The 19,583-nt window shown below is 36.6% G+C and overlaps 1 protein-coding gene across 1 annotated transcript in view; it reads left to right on the forward strand.

Moving 5' to 3' along the window:
* Positions 1-1,733: 1,733 nt before the first annotated feature.
* The window catches only part of LMO7 (LIM domain 7), a 50,119-nt gene continuing 32,269 nt past the window's right edge, over positions 1,734-19,583 (forward strand). The window contains exons 1-8 of the mRNA XM_023522120.1: positions 1,734-2,010; positions 2,960-3,238; positions 4,608-5,327; positions 6,311-6,340; positions 13,882-13,999; positions 16,036-16,178; positions 17,456-17,888; positions 17,953-17,963. Of these exons, the coding sequence (XP_023377888.1) occupies positions 1,796-2,010; positions 2,960-3,238; positions 4,608-5,327; positions 6,311-6,340; positions 13,882-13,999; positions 16,036-16,178; positions 17,456-17,888; positions 17,953-17,963 (1,949 nt within the window). The 5' untranslated portion in view covers positions 1,734-1,795. The remainder of the gene's footprint in view (positions 2,011-2,959; positions 3,239-4,607; positions 5,328-6,310; positions 6,341-13,881; positions 14,000-16,035; positions 16,179-17,455; positions 17,889-17,952; positions 17,964-19,583) is intronic.

Here is a 19,583-nt window from a genome sequence, read left to right on the forward strand (position 1 = left end):
ATAAGCCTTCTTTTTTTGTGTGTGTGATAAATACATTAAAATTCTGCTACCTGCCAAGTAACAGTCCATAATTGATGATCAGCACAGCTTAAGATAATATTTTTATGTTAACAGAATTGCAAAGTCAAATTCCTTAGTTTTATGTGAAACCTCTCATGTCAAGAATATTTGCCTACTCTATAGGGTACTACTGTACTAGACTCAAAAGTAAAAAAAATTAACTTTAAAAATTCATGCAACGTACGACATGACTATAGTTAACACTATTATGCGGGGTTTCTGAAAGTGAAGAAAGATTCTAAGAGTTCTCATCACAAGGAAATTTTTTTCTTTTTTTCCATCTATATGAGAAATGATGGATATTAACTAAACTTATTGTGGTAATCATTTCACAATATATGTAAGTCAAATCATACCGTACACCTTAAACATACAGTGTCGTATGTCAATTATTTCTCAATAAAAATGGGGAAAGATTCTAAAGTGAAACAATCTCTCTGTGTATTTAAGATTTTACATGTACAAATTTTAGCAAGAATTAAGACATTTTTCTTATTTCTAAAAAATGTACCGTTTACTTAGGACGTGGTAAAAACAAACAAAACACCAGATTATTGACTATAAATCCTCCTGGCTTTAGCTGCTTATACTTTCTTCCTTTTCACTGTGCATGTCCTTTACCCTTTTTGGTCTCATGGTCTCAGCTGTCTGTTATCCACTTCCCATAGGCTATTCTCAGTGTTATTTACTGTAGATTCCTGCCAAGCAGGAGGGAGGAGGCAAGAAAGCTTTTAGCTCAGGTTAACCCCACAGGTGCTCTCTGTGCTGGGAACCTGCAGCTCTCAGGGACTCACATACTTCGCACAGCCAGCCTCAGAAAGCCCTGGGTGGGGAGCAAGCCATATTCCCCTACTTTCTTTAAAATGCACAGAGGCAGGAGGGAAAAAAGGGCAGAAAAGTGAGGCAACTCAGCTTGGATCTATAGTAGTGTACACTTTTCTTCCAGTGTCTTTAAAAGAGCACATTTATTTATTTATTTATTTTTAAGACAGTGGATTTGGATCATTCTGAACTTGAGGGGTATCCAAGTGTATTCTCTTGAATTTGTATTTAAATGACTTTGTATCAAAAATATAATTTCCATGGCCACCCTCAGAAAGAGCCTTGACTTCTGTGTTCTCACTTAGGTATTAGACTCTATATTCTTTTGGGACTTTAGAAGTCTTTTGGTCCAAGCTCGTATCAAATGTGTGATTCTTGCTTATATGGCTCTACCAAACTCTTTGAGATCTTGTGTTTTTTCTTCTCTATGTCCTCCCTTATTTCTTGCCTCATGGATACTTTAGGTGGCTGCATGCTTCATTTTAAATTAGTTTCCTTAGAATTACTTTTATATCTTATTTAAGTGTCCTTAACTCATTTGCTTGGTTTTGTTCCCATGTATTCCATCAACAAGTTTTATGAGAAACTATGGGATAAGGAAGATCGAGAGGAACAGTGGTTTGGCTGTAAATTAGTACTTTTTCTGCTTAGAATATGCAAGAGTAAAAGAATGTACTGTACGCTCCTCCAGAATGCAAAGCAAGTTCCTCCTAATGGATCTTATCACAACTTCATGACAAATTTCTAAAAATATTCCCCGCAGTTAGCAATAGAGCACTGAGTTTTCAAGGGAAAAACAAAGCAGGCATGCTGTGAAGGTTTCAGTTAGAGGAGTAATCTGGAGAGTAAAGAAAATTCTTGTGCCTCTTTTCTAGGTTGCGAAAGTGACACAGATTCTGAATTTACATTCAAAATGCAGGATTATAATAAAGATGATATGTCCTATCGAAGGATTTCATCCATTGAACCAAAGTCTGCTTTACCATTCAATCGTTTTTTACCCAACAAAAGTAGACAGCCGTCCTACGTGCCAGCACCCTTGAGGAAGAAGAAGCCGGACAGAAATGAGGATAATAGAAGAAGCTGGGCAAGCCCTGTCTGTGCAGAAGCAGATGGAACATTTCCAAGGTACTGCCATGTGATATTCGATTATTGAGTTTTAAAATCTGCTGTACTTGAGAATTTGCTGGGATTTTTAAACGTGGTACAAGGAATAGTTCTTAAAATGTATTTTATAGATTAAAATATATTAAACTTCATTAATAGAAACATTTTTTTCTTACCTATATTTTTAGTCACACATGTCTTGAAGATATTTTATTTCATTTTAGAAAATTAGCATATGATTTGCCTATTCTGTTTTTAAATGCATGCCTTTAGACTAATTGGTATCTTTTTAGCTTACCGGATGACTTATATTGTTCATTGTGAGCTCTGCTGTGTTGTTCTTTTCCTTTTGTTTTTCTGTGTTGATTGATCTCAGTGGACACAAAAACAATCCTTTAATTTTGAATAAAATTAGCAGAGCAGAATGGGACTTTTCAAATCCAGCTTCCTATCAGAAGGAGATATGCAGTTCTGAAAGTGAATCGGACGCCGAGGATGAATGAATATTGCCTGATGTAGTTTTGGATGACTTAGTCAATTGTAGATTTTAAGTGAAAAAGGGGCTGGGGAATTTCATCTCAAAAACTCTCTCTCCTCTTATTCACAAATATTTTCTCCTACTGACACAGTAGCCACCAGGCTATACAAACCGATGAGGTCAGAAAAATTTCTCTTGGACCCAAATGTCTATTCCGTTGATTTTAATGCATAAAATAACATCTCAAATTGTTTGCAATTTGTCTCTTTTATCACATAATTATCTTTGGCCCTTGTGTATAAGCTAGTCTCTAAGTAAACGAGATACTATTATAATGCCTTAACTTTGTTCTAGGAGCTGTAATGATGAGAAAGGAAATTAATTTGCTTCATTCACAGTGGTGTAAATTTTGTGGGCCAGAAAGCATGCCTTTTGTGTTCTGTGTCACAAATTGCTCATGCATTATGTTAACTGGTTGGGTGTTTTGAACAGTAACGAGAGGAGAACTTGGAGCACAAATGTGAAGAACTGGCCAACAGTACATGAAACTTCAAATTCCTCTTGTTACTTGGAAGAGGAAGAAGAAAAGGCAAGCATACCCAACATTGTAAAGGATGATCTTTATGTGCGAAAGCTAAGTCCAATCATGCCAAACCCAGGGAACGCTTTTGATCAGTTTCTTCCCAAATGTTGGATCCCAGAAGATGTGAACTGGAAAAGAATAAAAAGAGAAACTTATAAACCATGGTATAAGGAATTTCAGGGATTCAGGTTTGTCTTTGTCCATGTTTCTGTCATTCCAGTGTTCGTTCAGTACCCTGGCTGGGTCATGCTATGTGTGCTTTTTAGGAAAGAGACAGGTTCATTTCCTTCCAAAATCTGTGGAACTTCTGTAACTAAAATAAAATTAAAAAAATAAAATAAAATAAATAAAGAAATAATGCTGTTTAAATGTAAACTTTAGGATCTCGATCTTAAAAAAGCCTTCTTTTAAATACATAGTTATAGCTTGTCATTAGATTTAGTTATATTTTTCTCCAATTCTTTGTTGTCTTCTCTCTCTCCTTCCTTTCTCTGCCTCACTGCACAGTAGGAGGAATTCAGACTCTGAGGATGAGGATTCAGGCTCCGCCATTTTTAGTAGGATACAGAAAGCAGAGCATAGGCTAGACAGCAAGTGCCAAAGACCTTCACTCTTGATGGAATTAGCTACCAAACAGGCCAGAAACTCACGGAACACCCATGCAGCCGGGAGAACTAGTGGCGCTTCGGACGAGCCCAGGTGTACCTGTCTGCATGAGCCTTCCTGCTCAAGTCTGGCCTATGATACCCATCCACGCCAGCTTCTGCTGCTACATTAACCTCTGACCGTGATGTGCTGAATCATGAAAGCTTATCACTTAATATTTAGTATAAGAGCATAATGTATAACATACTGCTTTCTGTGCAGGCATGTAAGCTTGGAAGTCTATAGGATTAAATATTCTTCTTTAGCACAATAATGTATAAGAGAGTCTAGAATTACATGTAACATAGTCATTTCTTTTGGAAAATCATTTAAAGGGCTTTCGGGAAAGTTGACCTAATTTTACAATCGTGCTATGCATGGAGAGGTGGAGAAAGGAAATTACTTTTAGACAGACACTAGGACAGGCAACTCTGGTGGGAAAATGCAAAGAAAAGTCTCATCAGAGTTTTTTATAAGCTTCACAGCATTTTATTGTTTAAATTTCTGCTGACTACCTGTGCTTCATGACCAACTCTTGAAACTTTTCAAGATCGTTGCTGTTCTTTGGGATGGGAATTAGGTCGTTGTGGCTCATGGAATGAGGGAGAAGTGGAAGTGAGTGTCTTGTCGTACCTCAGGGAAGTATACTCTATCTGCATTCTGGCCCCATCATTTGGCTAGATGGTGCCACCTTTCCTGAGAAGTACATTCTGCTCTCGTTTCTTTAAATGGTATCCAGGAGAGTCGTAGGTGATGACATTAAATGCTAGTCTTTCTTCCAAGTAAGAGTCTCTCCTATGGCTCCCTAAAATAATTCATCCATAGTAACTGACTAGTTATTCTGCTACCTAATTACCTCTTCTCCTCAAACTTAATGAGATTCTCCCTTCCTTTTTCTTTTCTATGCTTCAGTCAGTTTTTATTACTTCAGGCCCTCCAAACGTATTCTGATGACATCTTGTCTTCTGAAACAAATATCAAAATTGATCCCACGGCTGGCCCAAGGCTCATAACACGCAGGAGGAATCTCTCTTATTCACCAGGGTATCGAAGAGGTGACCTTGAGATGTCAGCCCTGGATCCTGACTTAGAGAATGACGATTTCTTTGTCAGAAAGACTGGGGCTTTCCATGCCAATCCATGTGTTCTCCGGGCTTTCGAAGACTTCAGGAGGTTTTCTGAGCAGGATGATCCTGTAGAGAGAGATATAATTCTTCAGTGTAGGGAAGGTGAACTTGTACTTCCAGATCTAGAAAAAGATGATATGATTGTTCGCCGAATTCCAGCACAGAAGAAAGAGGTGCCTCTGTCGGGGGCCCCAGATAGATACCAACCAATTCCCTTTCCTGAACCTTGGACTCTTCCTCCAGAAATTCAAGCAAAATTTCTCTGTGTTCTTGAAAGGACATGCCCATCCAAAGAAAAAATTAATAGCTGTAGAGTATTAGTTCCTTCATATCGGCAGAAGAAAGATGACATGTTGATTCGTAAGATCCAATCTTGGAAGATGGGAACTCCTGTGCCTCCCATCAGTTTCACCCCTGGTCCGTGCAGTGAGGCGGATTTACAGAAGTGGGAAGCCATCCGGGAGGCCAGCAGGCTTAGGCACAAGAAACGACTGATGGTTGAGAGGTCAGAGTGTGTTTCTGCAAGAATTTTGCTTGTAATGGATGGCCTTGTGTAATTTGTGTGAGAGAGGGGCATCGTATTGCCCGACTGCATGTCATGAGCTATGTTGAAGCATCCTGTAAAAGTTTATTTTGCTTTGTGAAACCTTTAGTAATTTCACGGAAAAAGTGCAATTCCATATTTGCACATCTCTAAATTACCTACTTGAGGCCTCTCTAAGAAGGTGTATAAAGCAAAACTTGCCTTTTTCTTAAGGAAAGATTGTGGCACTATTCTGCACCGTGATGTTTCATGATCGTGTTTTTCAATTACATTAACAGACTTTTATTCTCATGTCCAGGCATTTCTGAAACAATCCGGTTCTAGTTTGGTTTTATGTGTTTCTCATTTTGGAGGGTATGATTTTTGTGTAAAAATTTCCCTTAAAATATGGCATTGCAAATTTCATTTAACTTGATTTTGATTTTGTTCTTGACCTAGGTTTCTTGGACTATTAGTGTGTGACTTTCTAAATTTTCTAAAGTTCAGTGCAAACTTTATTAAAAAGCATGAATGTTATTTGCTGTCTGCTAAAATTTACATATATGTAATTATGGCCATTTTTATAATGAGTGCATTTTTGTGTTATGCAACTTGATATTTTTGATTAATGTTAAGTTTATTGAACTTGGGATGGACAAATATGATTAGGCTGAATAAAATTAGTAGACGCAAATCTAACTTTTTATTAGTTCCTGGCAACAGGAAGCTTTGTTATGGATTTATTAGTGCAAGTTAAATCAGGAAACTCTTTATCTTGCTTCATGTGAATTCCTTGAGATATGAGATCAATGAGAATTTGAGACATGATCAAGAATGTGACTGAAGAGGCAACCTTTTAAGATTTGTCCATCTCTAGTTAGACTCTTAAGTTAAAAATGTTGCACATTTACAAACTAATGCCCTGGAAAAAATGACTTTTAATTTTTGGTTTTCTGATTTCTTAGACTCTTTCAAAAGATTTATGGTGAGAATGGGTAAGTTTTATGGTTCGCAGTTAAAAAAACCAGTCTCTGCATATTGTTTGTCTTTTGTGTCATGTGTCATTACACTTCTATCCTGGCATGTCACTAAACGGGGGAGATGCTATGTGCTGTGCATGAGATTTAGAGGGGGGAAATTAAAAATTTTTTTTTAACCTAATGGTAATGTGTCTGAGTACTCAGTGCATGAAGTGCTATGTGAAAACAATAGAATTGCTTTATTAGAAGTTTAAAATTCAGGTCTTTTTTTTTTTTTTTTTTTTTTTTTTAAATTCAAAGAGTTGATTAAGAGTAACAAAAGCACTTGCCTAAGATTAGATCTATTTATTTTGGTGTTTGATGACTATGCAGATCTAAATTTTCATTCTGGATGTTGAAGCCCAAATAATTACATTTTAGAAAATCTGTGATGGAAAAAGAATCTTAATATCTACTTTGAGGTTGGAATACATGCAGTTGGCATTATCTACATACTCCTAGCTTATGGGGAGCTTTCTTAGGATAGTGAGTGGTATAATCTTCCTTTAGTAGAATTTGGAAACATTTTCAAGGTTCCTGATTAGGTTAAAATGTTATGACATAGCTGTGTTATAGAAGCAAATCAGCCTTCCAAAACTGCAAAAAATTAAAATCTAGGTAGTCCCCAATATTGTTGCGAGGACTAGATGTATGACTAATTCTTAATTTTTGTCTACTGTTTAACTTTAGTCAATTGGTAGACATAAAATATAAAAATAACTTTCTGGAAATATTTTTCATTTCCAGAATAACAGAGTTAAAAGTTAATACTTTTACTTTTTGTTACATACTAACTGTGTAGAATCATTTCTTAGTTAAAAACAACCAGGTGTGATTCTAACTGCTAAGTTTTTAAGAAAAAAACTTAAGTGTGTTCAGTATTTTAATCTTGATTTTTAATCAGTTTTAATTTTAAGGCCTAAGCTTTAGTAGCTAAGTATCTTCCCCTACCAGAATTTATTTCACCTCTAAGATTCTCTTATTTTGATAACTGGGTTATTTGATAGTATAGAGAGCTTAGAAGTTACTAAAATTGCTATTTAAAGTAATATAACCATTTTAGATGTCAAAGGTGTAACTGAACCACAGCAACTAATTGCAAGTCCTTCTCAGTCACCAATTTTAAAAATCACGCTCCCAGCATGCCTTCCATGTGCCATGTGAAGGCATGTTATCCTCTGTTCAGCAAATTTGTGCTTAAAACGTTTTCACTGGTGAGGGTTAACATGGCAATTTCAGCATGATGCTTAAGCATCTTCTCATCTCAATTCACCATGGGAAAGCTGTTTTAACAGGAAAAGTCTCTTTGCATCTTCAAGCATTTTGAATGATAACTTTCAGAAGAATATTTATGGGTAAATAAGACTTTGTAATGTAAACATGTTGTTTTCTTAAAAGGGATACAAGAACCCTGAGTACAAGGAATGTAAACATGCGCAGCTATTTCAGTGACTATCCATGTTCCCGTAGGGACTCATGGTGTGACTGAGTTAAGAAAAGAGAAACCCAAATGAATGCCAAGGCTCAGAAAGCTCAGGATTTGTCTCGGCTATAGCTCGCAGCAGCAAATGCTTTCTGTAGACTATTTCAGAATTGTTGCTGGCATGGTACAGTATTTGTTTTAAAGGCTGTTCCCCTTGTAGTTTAGTGACAAGGTAACAACACAAATAAAACAAGATTGTAAGTTGAGACTGATGAATAATGCATGACTTGTGAAATAATGGAAAGTGATACAAATATGTCTTCAGAAAACTGAAGTGTGTTTTAGACTACTTGCAATCAAAATCTATTATGTTTCTACAGTCTATTAACTACTAATGTTTTTCTTAAATTAATCTGCAATGAGAGCAAAAAATTAAATTGAATCGAGTACAGGCTTTTAATCTAGAACTGGTTTTGTGTTTATAAACATGTTTGTAAATGTTTATAAATCTGAAACAACTGATGTTTCTGGGTGGTATGTCTGTGGACATATATACATTGTTAAGCTGAGAATACTTATCTGGAAAAATCATTATTGTTCAACATCCTGTGGTTGAAAAATAATGAATGCTTGCTTTTTGGTAAGGACCAGGTTAATGAGAAATATGCATTACCTTTTGAAGTCTTAGATCATTTATTAATTGTTATTTCTGGCTTGCTCTTTATTTGGCAATTAACACCTGTCACTTTATTTTTGGTAAGATGCTTTGTTTATGGCAGTCATTTCTCACATGTGTGCTTTGTGTTGCATGGACTTGTATCTGTATGGTGCCATGATATTTGGAAATTTGATTATGATGCCTCTTGGCAGAAGTTCTGATGACAAAGAAATTTGTAAGGGTATATAGCTATAATTTTGTACTATGATTAAGCCATTGAATCAATCTATGGCCAACTTCACTTGTGGGTTTTGGCTAAAACATTCTGTAGAACTGTAAGAACACAAAAGACAACAAAAAGGAAGAGAAAATAAGTTGATATGAGTTACTTTCTGGGGATTTTGTCCCCAGAAGACATTTGGCAATGCCTGCAGACATTTTTGATTGTCACATTGGGTGGGCTGTTGGGGGGCAAGAGTTGCTACTGGCACCTAGTGCCTTTATAGCCAAGAAGGCTGCTAAATGCCCTTCAATACAGGACAGCCACCTACCACAAATAATTTTCTGGTCTCAAAATGTCAATATTACCACTGTGGAGAAACCCTGATTTAGACTATAAACCTACAAAACAAAAGTTTTTATTACATTGTTTATCATTCTAGTTTATGGTAGTTCTAAAGCCTCTTACCCAGGTTTTGGTATTGATTATTCTTTAGAGAATTCCTATAACACCCAATGGAAATATATCTAGAGGTACATGAATAAGTATATTCATATCTTCCGCTGAAGGTTGGGGGCCCTAACTAAACTTACTATCATGGAAGTAAGGCTACCAGGGATTTTTATATTCAGGAAATTTTGCTACATGGTGCTCCTTTTTGATCTATACATTTTCTGAAATTGAGTTCTAAAATATTATGCATCATAGCACTAGTCAAAAAGTGCCAGGAGAATAGTAGATGATTAGCATTGTGGGAGAAGAGAATAAGATTTTAGTGATATTGGTTTATAATCTATACCTTCTTCCTTAAACTTTCTCCTTATTTCTCTCTTTACCCTAAATGCTATTTAATAAATTATATCAACTGAAAATGCAATATGTTAGACCCATGTTTTTTTGGAAGAAATTCAAATGCACTTCTAACTTAGAGCCTTTTCACATAAGGAAATACAAAGGTGGCAAGTAAATAAACTGTAAGAATTGTGATTGGCTAGTGAATAGTAATTCATTCTACAAGACATATTAGAGCTGTGTAGTACTTAACAGTTTTCCCAAACAGTTTTCCTGGGACTATCTCTGGTGCTTATCTTAGTTCTATGAGGTAGACAGGTGGGTATTATAGGCATTTTAGAGACGCAGAGAAAGAGAAACAGATATTGCAGGTTTCTCTAAGATGTTTAGCTAGTAAGTGGTAAAACCGGACTTACGGTTTTGTCTAATGAGATAATCCAGGTAGACTGCTTGACACACAATAAACCCTCAGAAGTTTATTATGCTTAACCCTGATAAGGAAGGAAAGAATTCTTCATGATCTGGCTAAAAGACTCCTGTACTCTAAAAGTTCTAGATTTTATCAGTGTGGCCTGGGGTGACCTCTCTAATTTGAAACTGCTTTGGGAATTAGTTTTCAGGAGATCTCACGCAGTCATATTTACTTGAATGAGAATAGTTGGTGTGTAGCGCCAGATGGTTATTAAAATGCAATCAGCATAACCTTACCTGTGTCTCATAATAATCCCTTCCTTGCTTAGCAGACGAGGAACCGAAGCTCAGAAATGAAATGTTGTTAAGTTGGGGTGAAAATTGGTGCCACTGCCAGGGCGGGAGCCTTCACTTCCTGTTTCATTCCAGTGCCTGGCTCAGCCTGTATGGAAAGTGCTCAGGCTTAATGTGGGTAACATTATGCACCCCAGGGAACAAAAGGAGTTCACATTCTTGCCTTAGGCAGAGACTTGTCTGCTCCAGGAGGTGTTTGGCTCACTTTGTTCCCATGGGGAACCTGCCAGGCTCTGTGCTGTGGGCTCTCAGAGGACTATGAGGCCTCTGCCCATGATGAGCATGTTTTCTGAAAAGGTGCTTGTCAAGGTTTCACAGTGTCGAGTGAGGGCTAAAATAGCACCCGTGTCCAAGTCTGGGCCAGTTGAGACTGTCCAGCCTTCTCACCTCCCAGAGATTATGAAAGTATTTCCATTTCCATTTTTGTTCTGGAATTTATGTAATTGCATATGTTAGGTATCCCTTAATACCTGTGACCTGAAAATTTTTCCTCCTCTCTTTTTAGTTGAGTCTATTATAATATTAGCTCAAATTGCTTTATTCTTAGCAGTTATGACTTAAGTGAATTTATATTCTCAAATTCACATAAATCAGTTTTATATACGGTCATACCTGGTTAAGTTATATTACATTAATAGATCAATATATAATTTCATTTATAAATTCATATGTATTCTATATCTTAGTCCTTAATATTCTTTAAGAAGTCCTATAAAGCTTTCTTTATAAAACTTTGGGAGAAGTCATAAATTCTGAAAAAAAAAAATTAGAAATATTTCAACTTTATTTTGCTTGATTAAATATGATAAAACACACCTCATCCTAACCACATATGTTAAATGAATGTATCCTGCACGTCTTGTGCTGTGGTAATGTGTGTTTCCCCCAAGCAACATGTGAATTTGTGAGTAAGCTAAGTCAAGCAACACGCTTGTGTATACCCTGTATATACCATAAGGCTGTGTTAATTCCCATGAAAAAGGGATAGCTAAGGCACTAGAGGAGTTGAGAGCAGAGACAGACCACTTTTGGCGTGGAAGAGCTAGGAAGAATTTATCAAAGTGGTAGAATACTATCTAGATCATTAATATATTTATGAACACCTTCCTTAGGGTGGGGCCTCTTTGAGGCATACGTGATACAGCAGCAAACAAATCAGACAAAACTCTTACTTCATAATATTATAGGACAAGGCAGGTGATATGTAAGTAAACGCACATTTCAGATGGCAATATATGCTGTGGAGAAAGAGGGTAAGGGAAAAAGCCAGGATGGGGAGGAACGTTTGCTATTTTTCTGTAGGGCAGTCAAGGAAGGAAACACCGAGTTAACATTTAAGCAGATGACTGGGAGTGAGAGATAAGCCATGCGGATATTGGGCGAAGAGGATTCCAGGCAGATTGAAGAGTAAGCAGAAAAGCAAGAGGTCGAGTATGAGCAAGGAAGCCATTTGGCTGTAGCCAAGTGAATGAAGAGGGGAGCCTTTCAGGAGATGAGTGTAAAGAATTAGGGAGGGGCCAGGTGAAGGCTGGACCTTATACATCTTGGTAGAACCTGTTTTTAACTCAAGCGAGGAAGGAACTGGTGGGTGCTGAGTAGAGGCATACCATGATCTGAGTGCAATTTTGAAAAGACTGCCTCTGGCTGCTGTGTTGCGAATATACTGTTAGGCAGGAAGAGGTGGAAGCAAGGAGACCGATTATTGTAATAATCCAAGCAGGAGCTATAATGGCTTGGATCAGAGTGGTAATAATGGTGGAGGTGGTGAGAACTGGTTGTATCCTAGATATATTTAGAAGGCAGAGTGACAGGATTTACTGATGGGATCAGTTACCTTATGTGAAAGAAAGAGAGCAATCTGGGATGACTCCAAGATTTTTGGCCTACAGTCTGGAAGGACAGAGTTTGCTGTTATTGAGATGAGGAAGATGAGAGATGAGCAGGTTATAGGATGAGCAGTCATGGTTTTGGTCTGTGACAAATTCAGTTTGAGTTGCCTGTTGGACTTCCAAGTGGAGAATGAATAGGAAGTCACATTTACCCATCTGGAGTTTAGTACAGCAGGATTTCCAAGGACTGAGTGAAATTTTAAAAGCTGTATATCCTGGTAAAGAGCTTTTGTTGAATGGAACAGTTCAGGAAAGACCTTTACTGGATCTGGGGGCAGGGTGATAATTTAAGAAGCTTTTTAAAAAGTCTAGGTAAGAGTTGACTGTGCTCTGATCTAGGGTGTTGGCAATAGAAATGGAAAGAAAAGGACACTGAATAAGAGGACTTGATAACTAATTGAAAGTAGGCAGGAGGGAGAGGCGAAAGTGAAAAATGGTTCTTTGGTTTCAAATGTGGATGATTGAAGGGCAGGTAATACCCTTAACAACCATAAGAGGAAAAGCAAATTTGGGGACAAGGTTGAGTTTGGCTATATCAACAATACCATATGTTTAAAGAATTACTGTTTACAAAATCCTTTCTAGATATTATTTTGATTGGCCCTTTTACCATGGAGGTGCTTAGGGGATATCCATGCAGAGATGTTTATTTAATAAGCAATTGAAATTGAGTCAAAAGAGGGGACTGGTCCTGGTCTGTGGATTTGGGAGTCATTTGCATAGAGATTATAATGAATTTCTGAGCTAGTTCATAAGGGCAAGCATGTTACAAAAGAAATGTGATGGCAAAACCTTGGAGAAGGCAAAGTTTAGGGACCCAAGAAGGCAGTGTAGAGTTACATAAATAAATAAAAATGGAGTCGGTTACAATGAAATAAAATCAGAAGTGCATTATGAAAGATTTGAAGGAGGGAACATTTGGGACAGTCCACCTTCAAAAGCTCTGTCTCTCTCCCTTCTCTCATTCCTCCCTGCTCTTCGGTATTCAGATCTGACTCCTCTTTTTCCCTCAGTCCCCACTTCTCCAGTGCGGTTTACTATCCCTTTTTACGAGCCCCTGCACAGCACACACGTGCCTCGTGTCCAACAACCCACTCTGTTTCTACTGTAGATCGATCTCCTTGAGAGCTAATCCTCAGTATATCCTCATGGCGGGAGTCACACCTGGAAGACATGAAAGTTGCCTTAGTGAAAAAGAGGGCTATATTAGAACTGAATTTTAGAAACTACCTGTGATGCTTTGAGAACAAGTCCAGTGCAGTGAAGGGGCAGATCTTACAGAATCCTTGAGAAGCAGCAGCACATTTATTCATGGTATTGAACTTGAGCAGAAAATATCAGGTAATCATTAAATTATTTAATAAGTGAGCAGAAAAGGCAGCCAACCCTTAAAAGATTAGCTTCGGCAGGGATAGAAAGATAAAGAGAAATGGTTCCAGTGACTAATAGTTATTATTTTTTCTGAAGTAATTCTTTTAGGCTAGGACCACTCTAAATATGAACATTGGATTATTTTTTCAGACTTGTGCAGGGTTCATGTAGCCATTTTATGAAAGAATTCACACTTGGGTAGAATCCGAGGCTCTTGTTTCTGCGTTCTGGAAAAACACCATTTATCTCTGTAGTGCTATTTCTGTGATATTATCACTACAGCATCTAGGTAGTACAGCAGAAATTTAGATGGAATTTCCAAATATAAGCCCAACCTTCCAGTTCTAACCCTAAATCTGGTCATGTGAACCTTGGTTACCATGGGTATTTTTGTTGTAGGAGTAAGTCCATGAGTGATGTCAGCGCAGAGGATGTTCAGAACTTGCGTCAGCTGCGTTACGAGGAGATGCAGAAAATAAAATCACAGTTAAAAGAACAAGACCAGAAATGGCAGGATGTGAGTATTCTTTATCTTGGAAGATGGGGAGGCAAGGAAAGTATGTTTATTTGACTCTTCATTGCTTCTTCTAAAAGAAAGTCAGTATACTCGAGATGATTTTCCTTGCTATTAAAGAATTCAATTCTGTAGAAAATGTGATCAACTTCCTTTAAAAATATTTTTAGAACTTTTTGATCTGTCACTGTTCCATATTTTAAAGGCCATTGTGAAACATGCAGTAGGATGTTTATCATCTAATGTTCTCTGAGTTCTCAAATATGAGAAGCCGTATCTCTGCAGTGTTGCTAACATGTTGACTTGCTTTGGTGGTTGAATTTGAAGCAGGACATTTGTAAAAGGAAGAAACTTTGCTCAAGGTTTGAGCAAGTAAAGGAGCAGGGGCCCAGCACAGAGTGTTGGTGTCGGCATGGAGAGATGAAAGAGTTAATAGGATAAATTTAGGGAGAAATATAAGCTACAACACCGAGTAATATTTTGGTTGAAAAAGTAATCATCTAATACGAATCAGAATGAGATATTTTCACAGAGCTGACATATATCCAGGTATCTGTATGGGTATAGACTTAACCTGCAGAAAAAAAGCTTGACTTGTTTTAAAAGGGGCAAGTGCTATAAACCAAAGGAGTATAAAGAAATGCAATAGATAAACTATACAGAGCAAAACCCAAAGAAGTCTGAGGACAATATTATGGTAATAGAGTTGAGTGGTAGCATGACAAAAGGGCCAGAGTTAGTAAATCTTAATTTTCAAAGGAATTAAAGTCTAAGTAATGAAGAAGAAACCTCTGCTGTGGCTACATTGCTGAATTCCAGGGCCTCCTTTAACTGAGACCTCAGTTTAACTGTCAAGGAACAATAATTCAATGTTACTTTGCCAAAGTACTTGGTGACTATTTGGGTATGAAAATAATAAGTATTGAGTTATTTATTAGGTTAAGACAGATAACAGTTCACGCTGGTTATCCTATAGAATTAAGTGTACACTGCTTTTGTTCTTTCTGGAAATAGTTCATGTTGGTTTTAGGCCGTTTTTAAAGAAAGAGCAGCCCTGTCTGCTTTGCACGCCCCGGGGGTGAGGTTCCCTTTAGTCCAAAACCCTGGCCAGGCTTCTGCTTGGGCTGGAGTGCCGCTAGGTTTTCTTGGTATGGGATTTCTCTATTTTGGAGACAGGTAAACGTTTGTATCATTGAAAATGTCTTAAATTCCTGGTGTCAGAACCGGCTTAGGCTTCTAGGGCTAATTTAAAGCTAAATTAGATTGATTGTCCAGGGTTCACATGCCTGGGTTAGACTTACATTCCTGGGAATATGGGAAACTGATGTCCACCTGTTCCTGCATGATCTTCCTTATCGCCACGTCCCTATGTGGAGTTTACCCACTGCGCAATCACGTACTGCAGTCCGGCCTCCCCAGGAAAGCCTTTTTCCAAACCCAGCCCTCCCTGCCCAAGGTGGGATTGGTCACTCTCTCCTTGGACCCCCACTCTCTCAGCAATCTTACCACTCTCACCATCGAACTTTTCTTCATATGCCTGTCTTTCCCTTTTATACTGTGTTTAGAGTCCCCTGACCCCAATGCAAGGACCAAGCCCAGCATTTGTTAAATGAAAGACCCAGTGTGCACCCGTGCTGAGCCATTTTACAGTCATGTTTCTGTTCCAGTTTTACTAGTGAAACATCATTTCACATAACAGCCAGGTTATTGGAGTGAGATGAAAATGAATTTGAAACAGTTCCTGATCTTTCTGACCTGGCACCTAATTACAAGCATTTAGTATTCTTTGTGAAATGGGCAACGAAGCAGGAAAACAAAAATGGGGTCTATCTTATTAGGTCAGGTTTTTTAGGCAGACACAAGAAATAAAAGGTTGGTACAGACATGCTGGCTATAAAAAGCAAAATTAGGGCACCTTGGCATCAGGTTGGAGTGAATAGTTTCAGCGATGTAATGGGATACTCTGGCGCACTCTCACTGCTGGAAAGAGTGTGTAGAAATGCAGGTATGCTTGTGCTGATGTGATTTTCTCCTGTCAGGATCTTGCAAAATGGAAAGATCGTCGAAAAAGCTACACTTCAGATTTGCAGAAGAAAAAAGAAGAGAGAGAAGAAATTGAAAAGCAGGCGCTTGAGAAATCTGAGAGAAGCTCTAAGACATTTAAGGAAATGCTCCAGGACAGGTAATAAAGCTGAATGCATCTCATGGTTGGAGAGATTAGTGTTAGAAATTGATGTCTTGTGTATGTGTGGAGTGATTTGAGTATGCACCAATATTAAACTGTAATCAAATATGCAATGAAACATTCAGCATTTTGCTCTGCAGTGAAAAAAACAAGAATTGCTGTAATAAATAGTGACTTGGATTAACAAAAGAAGTGAGTGCTAAGTAGGTGTCCATTATTTCTTCATTTTACATTGAATAGTCACATGCAGAACTGGGTGGTGGTGGCTATATTTGGTGTAGAAAATGAACTACTTTTTCTCCTTTTGAAGTGAATTAGGACTGGAATGGTCAAATAAAACCAGTTCACACTCAGTAAAATATAACAAAGTTCTTTTTCATGTTTTCGTGGTGCAATTAATATTATATTTTAAAGGAGGACCATATAAACATAAATTGTGAGGTTATATTTTTTGCCTCGCGATGTAGATAAAGATCAAATTTAAACTTTCCTGTACAGCAGTTACTATGTGAAACTGGGATATGTGCAGGTCAGAGAGATGGCAAATATGCTTTATTAAGGGTGATGTCAAAAAGGAAATGTGCCGCCAGGTGAAATTAAACAAAGCTCCTTTGTGGCCTAGAAGCCAATGGTAAACACAGTTCCATTCATTTAAATGCAACACAATTAGCTTGAGAGTTACTCTTTACTAAAGGGTAGCGATGAGACTGCTTCATCAGTTTTTCTATAAATATGAATAGTGACTTTTAATATGTAATAACCGTCCTTTCATACAAATTCTCTGTATGAAATCATATAATAACTTGATCTTAATGGAAGTCTGAGTCTTTTCTAGTCTTTTATTTTTACTAAATTGTTATAAATCATGTACAGGAAAAACTCACAACACTCACAGGGAGTCTACATCTTTGCAGGGTTCAAATTGGTTGTCAGAGAATTAGTTATTATTTGTAGTCTGTTAATTTTGGAACTTGTGGATAAAATTTGTGAATAATCTCTTATTAAAATTTCTTTATTTCTTCATTAAACAGCTTTACAACTTAGAAAAAAGTTTCCTTATGAAATATTTGAGAGCCTCTTTCTCTAAAAAAAAAAAAAAGGTCAAGCTCTTATAATCTTTCTTAGCATGGCATAAGAAATTACATGTATTCTCATATTCTGTTAATGTCGTATTGCTTATTACCAAAAAAAAAAAAAATAAATAACATCTGTCTCTCTATCTTTGTATGTCAAATGCATAACTTTGTGGTTATGATATGTTTCTTTCTGCTAAGGGAATCCCAAAATCAAACATCTACAGTTACATCGAGGAGGAGAATATATTCTTCTGATGATGAACTGAATGAACAAAAGCTTCCGCTGACACCGACTGTGTCAGAAGCAAGTTACCAGAGTGAGACAGTAGAAGAGAAGGCAACAACTTATCCTACAGAAATTCCTAAACAAGATTCTACAACTTTTGCAAAAAGAGAGGACGTTCTAACTGCTGAAATTCCGCTTTCTTCTAAAAACCTTGTGGACGAACAAGGCCCAGCCTCTTTGTCTTCTCAGCGTTCACTGCGTACACAAGTGGAGTCAACTCGAGTTTCAGCTTCTCTCCCCAGAAGTTACCAGAAAACTGATACAGCCAGGTTAACATCTGTGGTCACACCGAGACCTTTTGGCTCTCAGTCAAGGGGAATCTCATCGCTCCCGAGATCCTACACGGTAAAAAAGTGTTCCAGTTCATTTACTCTGTTCTCAGGAGCAGATTGTTGGTGAACTTGTGCAGAGGTTTGATGTGTAAAATGTACATAACTTATATATAAAGCAATTTTATTTTAGCCAATTTAGATGTAGTAGACAAATTGATGCTTAAAATATAGCAACGATATAGAATTAAACTTTTAATTCAGTAAAAGCAGAGCTGACACATTTTAAAGAATGAATATGCTACATTCCCAGGCAGAGCATTTACTTTTTAGCATCATATTTTCTCAAATATAGCTTTTGTAAAGTATTAGGTTGAACTATATGAAGTTGTGAGTAGTCAATTATTTTAGGCTTTACAAAACAGCAATTTCATATTGTTTAATTTAAATATTTTCAGTTTATGTACAAATTTCTGTTTTTCCTGATTTCCACTTTATTAGAACTTGATATATTTGAATGTAGTAATTCAAATGTATCTCATGTTTAAAAAATACATACATATTTCTATTTATATTGGGATTTTTAAGAATATGGAATCATTTGCCCTGAGAATGAAGCAGTACCACATACCTGCAAGTGGGTGTATTAATTATATAAAAGGAAGCAATAGAGTCTTAAGATCAATGTTCAAATTCTTTTTACCTCTACCAGTGTGGAACTCTAAAATCTAAAAGAAAAATTTGATTTAAAAAAATTGAGGTGAGGGAAGCCTGTCTAAACTATCTGGAAACTTCTGACCATTATCTTAAGTAAAATACAGGCATATTCGACAGCATAACAATTAAATTTATTTGACAGCCACATTGTTAACATAGTCAAAAGACAGTTTATAGATTCAGAAAAATATTAGTAAAATGTATTATACATATAGGATTAATATTCTTAAGATTTAAATTAGTCCTACAAATTGGTATGGAAAGAATAACCAATAAAAAAAATAGATACAGAAATGAATAGCCAGTTCAAGGGAAAGGGAATTTAAATGGTCGATAACATAAAGCACAGAGACACATGTTCAACCTCATTAGAACAAGAATAAGATGTATAACTTTCACTCATCTGATTGACAAAGATTTAAAACCTTCGAAATGTCTAGTGTTGGCAAAGATGCAGAGAAAGAGACATTCTTAGACATTATTTTGGAAGTGCATAGCTACAATTTTTAAAAGACATATATATGTATAATATATATGTTACATATACTTTTAATTTTTATATATTGTTTAAATATATATATAAATATAAATAAATAAATAAATAAATAAATAAATAAATAAATAAATAAATAAATAAATAAAATATATATGTATGTAAATATCCTTTGATCCAGCAAGTCTACTTTTGGAAATCTAAGCTATAAAAATAAAAATGTTTATAAAGGTTAAGTGGGTATTTGTTGCAATATTTTTGGAAGTTATAGAAAACTTTAAACATTGCATGTGAATACATTGTAGGTATGGAGTATTCAACAATTAAAGAGTAGAGTTCTATCTATTGACCTGGATTGTAAACGAGCAAATCAAGTTTCAGAGGTCTGTTTATAATATAAACACTTCTGTAAACACTACTCCTCCCACTAAATATGTGCATATCTACTGGTGTGAAAGAATGTGCTCCAAGCTTTTAGTAATGTTCCCGTGCTGTGGAAGGTATATATTACTTTCATAGTTTTAAAATATTAATGTATGCATTTTAAAAAGACGTCTAACA

The sequence above is a fragment of the Pteropus vampyrus genome, unplaced genomic scaffold (assembly GCF_000151845.1).
Source record: "Pteropus vampyrus isolate Shadow unplaced genomic scaffold, Pvam_2.0 Scaffold332, whole genome shotgun sequence".
NCBI classification, from domain to species: domain Eukaryota; kingdom Metazoa; phylum Chordata; class Mammalia; order Chiroptera; family Pteropodidae; genus Pteropus; species Pteropus vampyrus.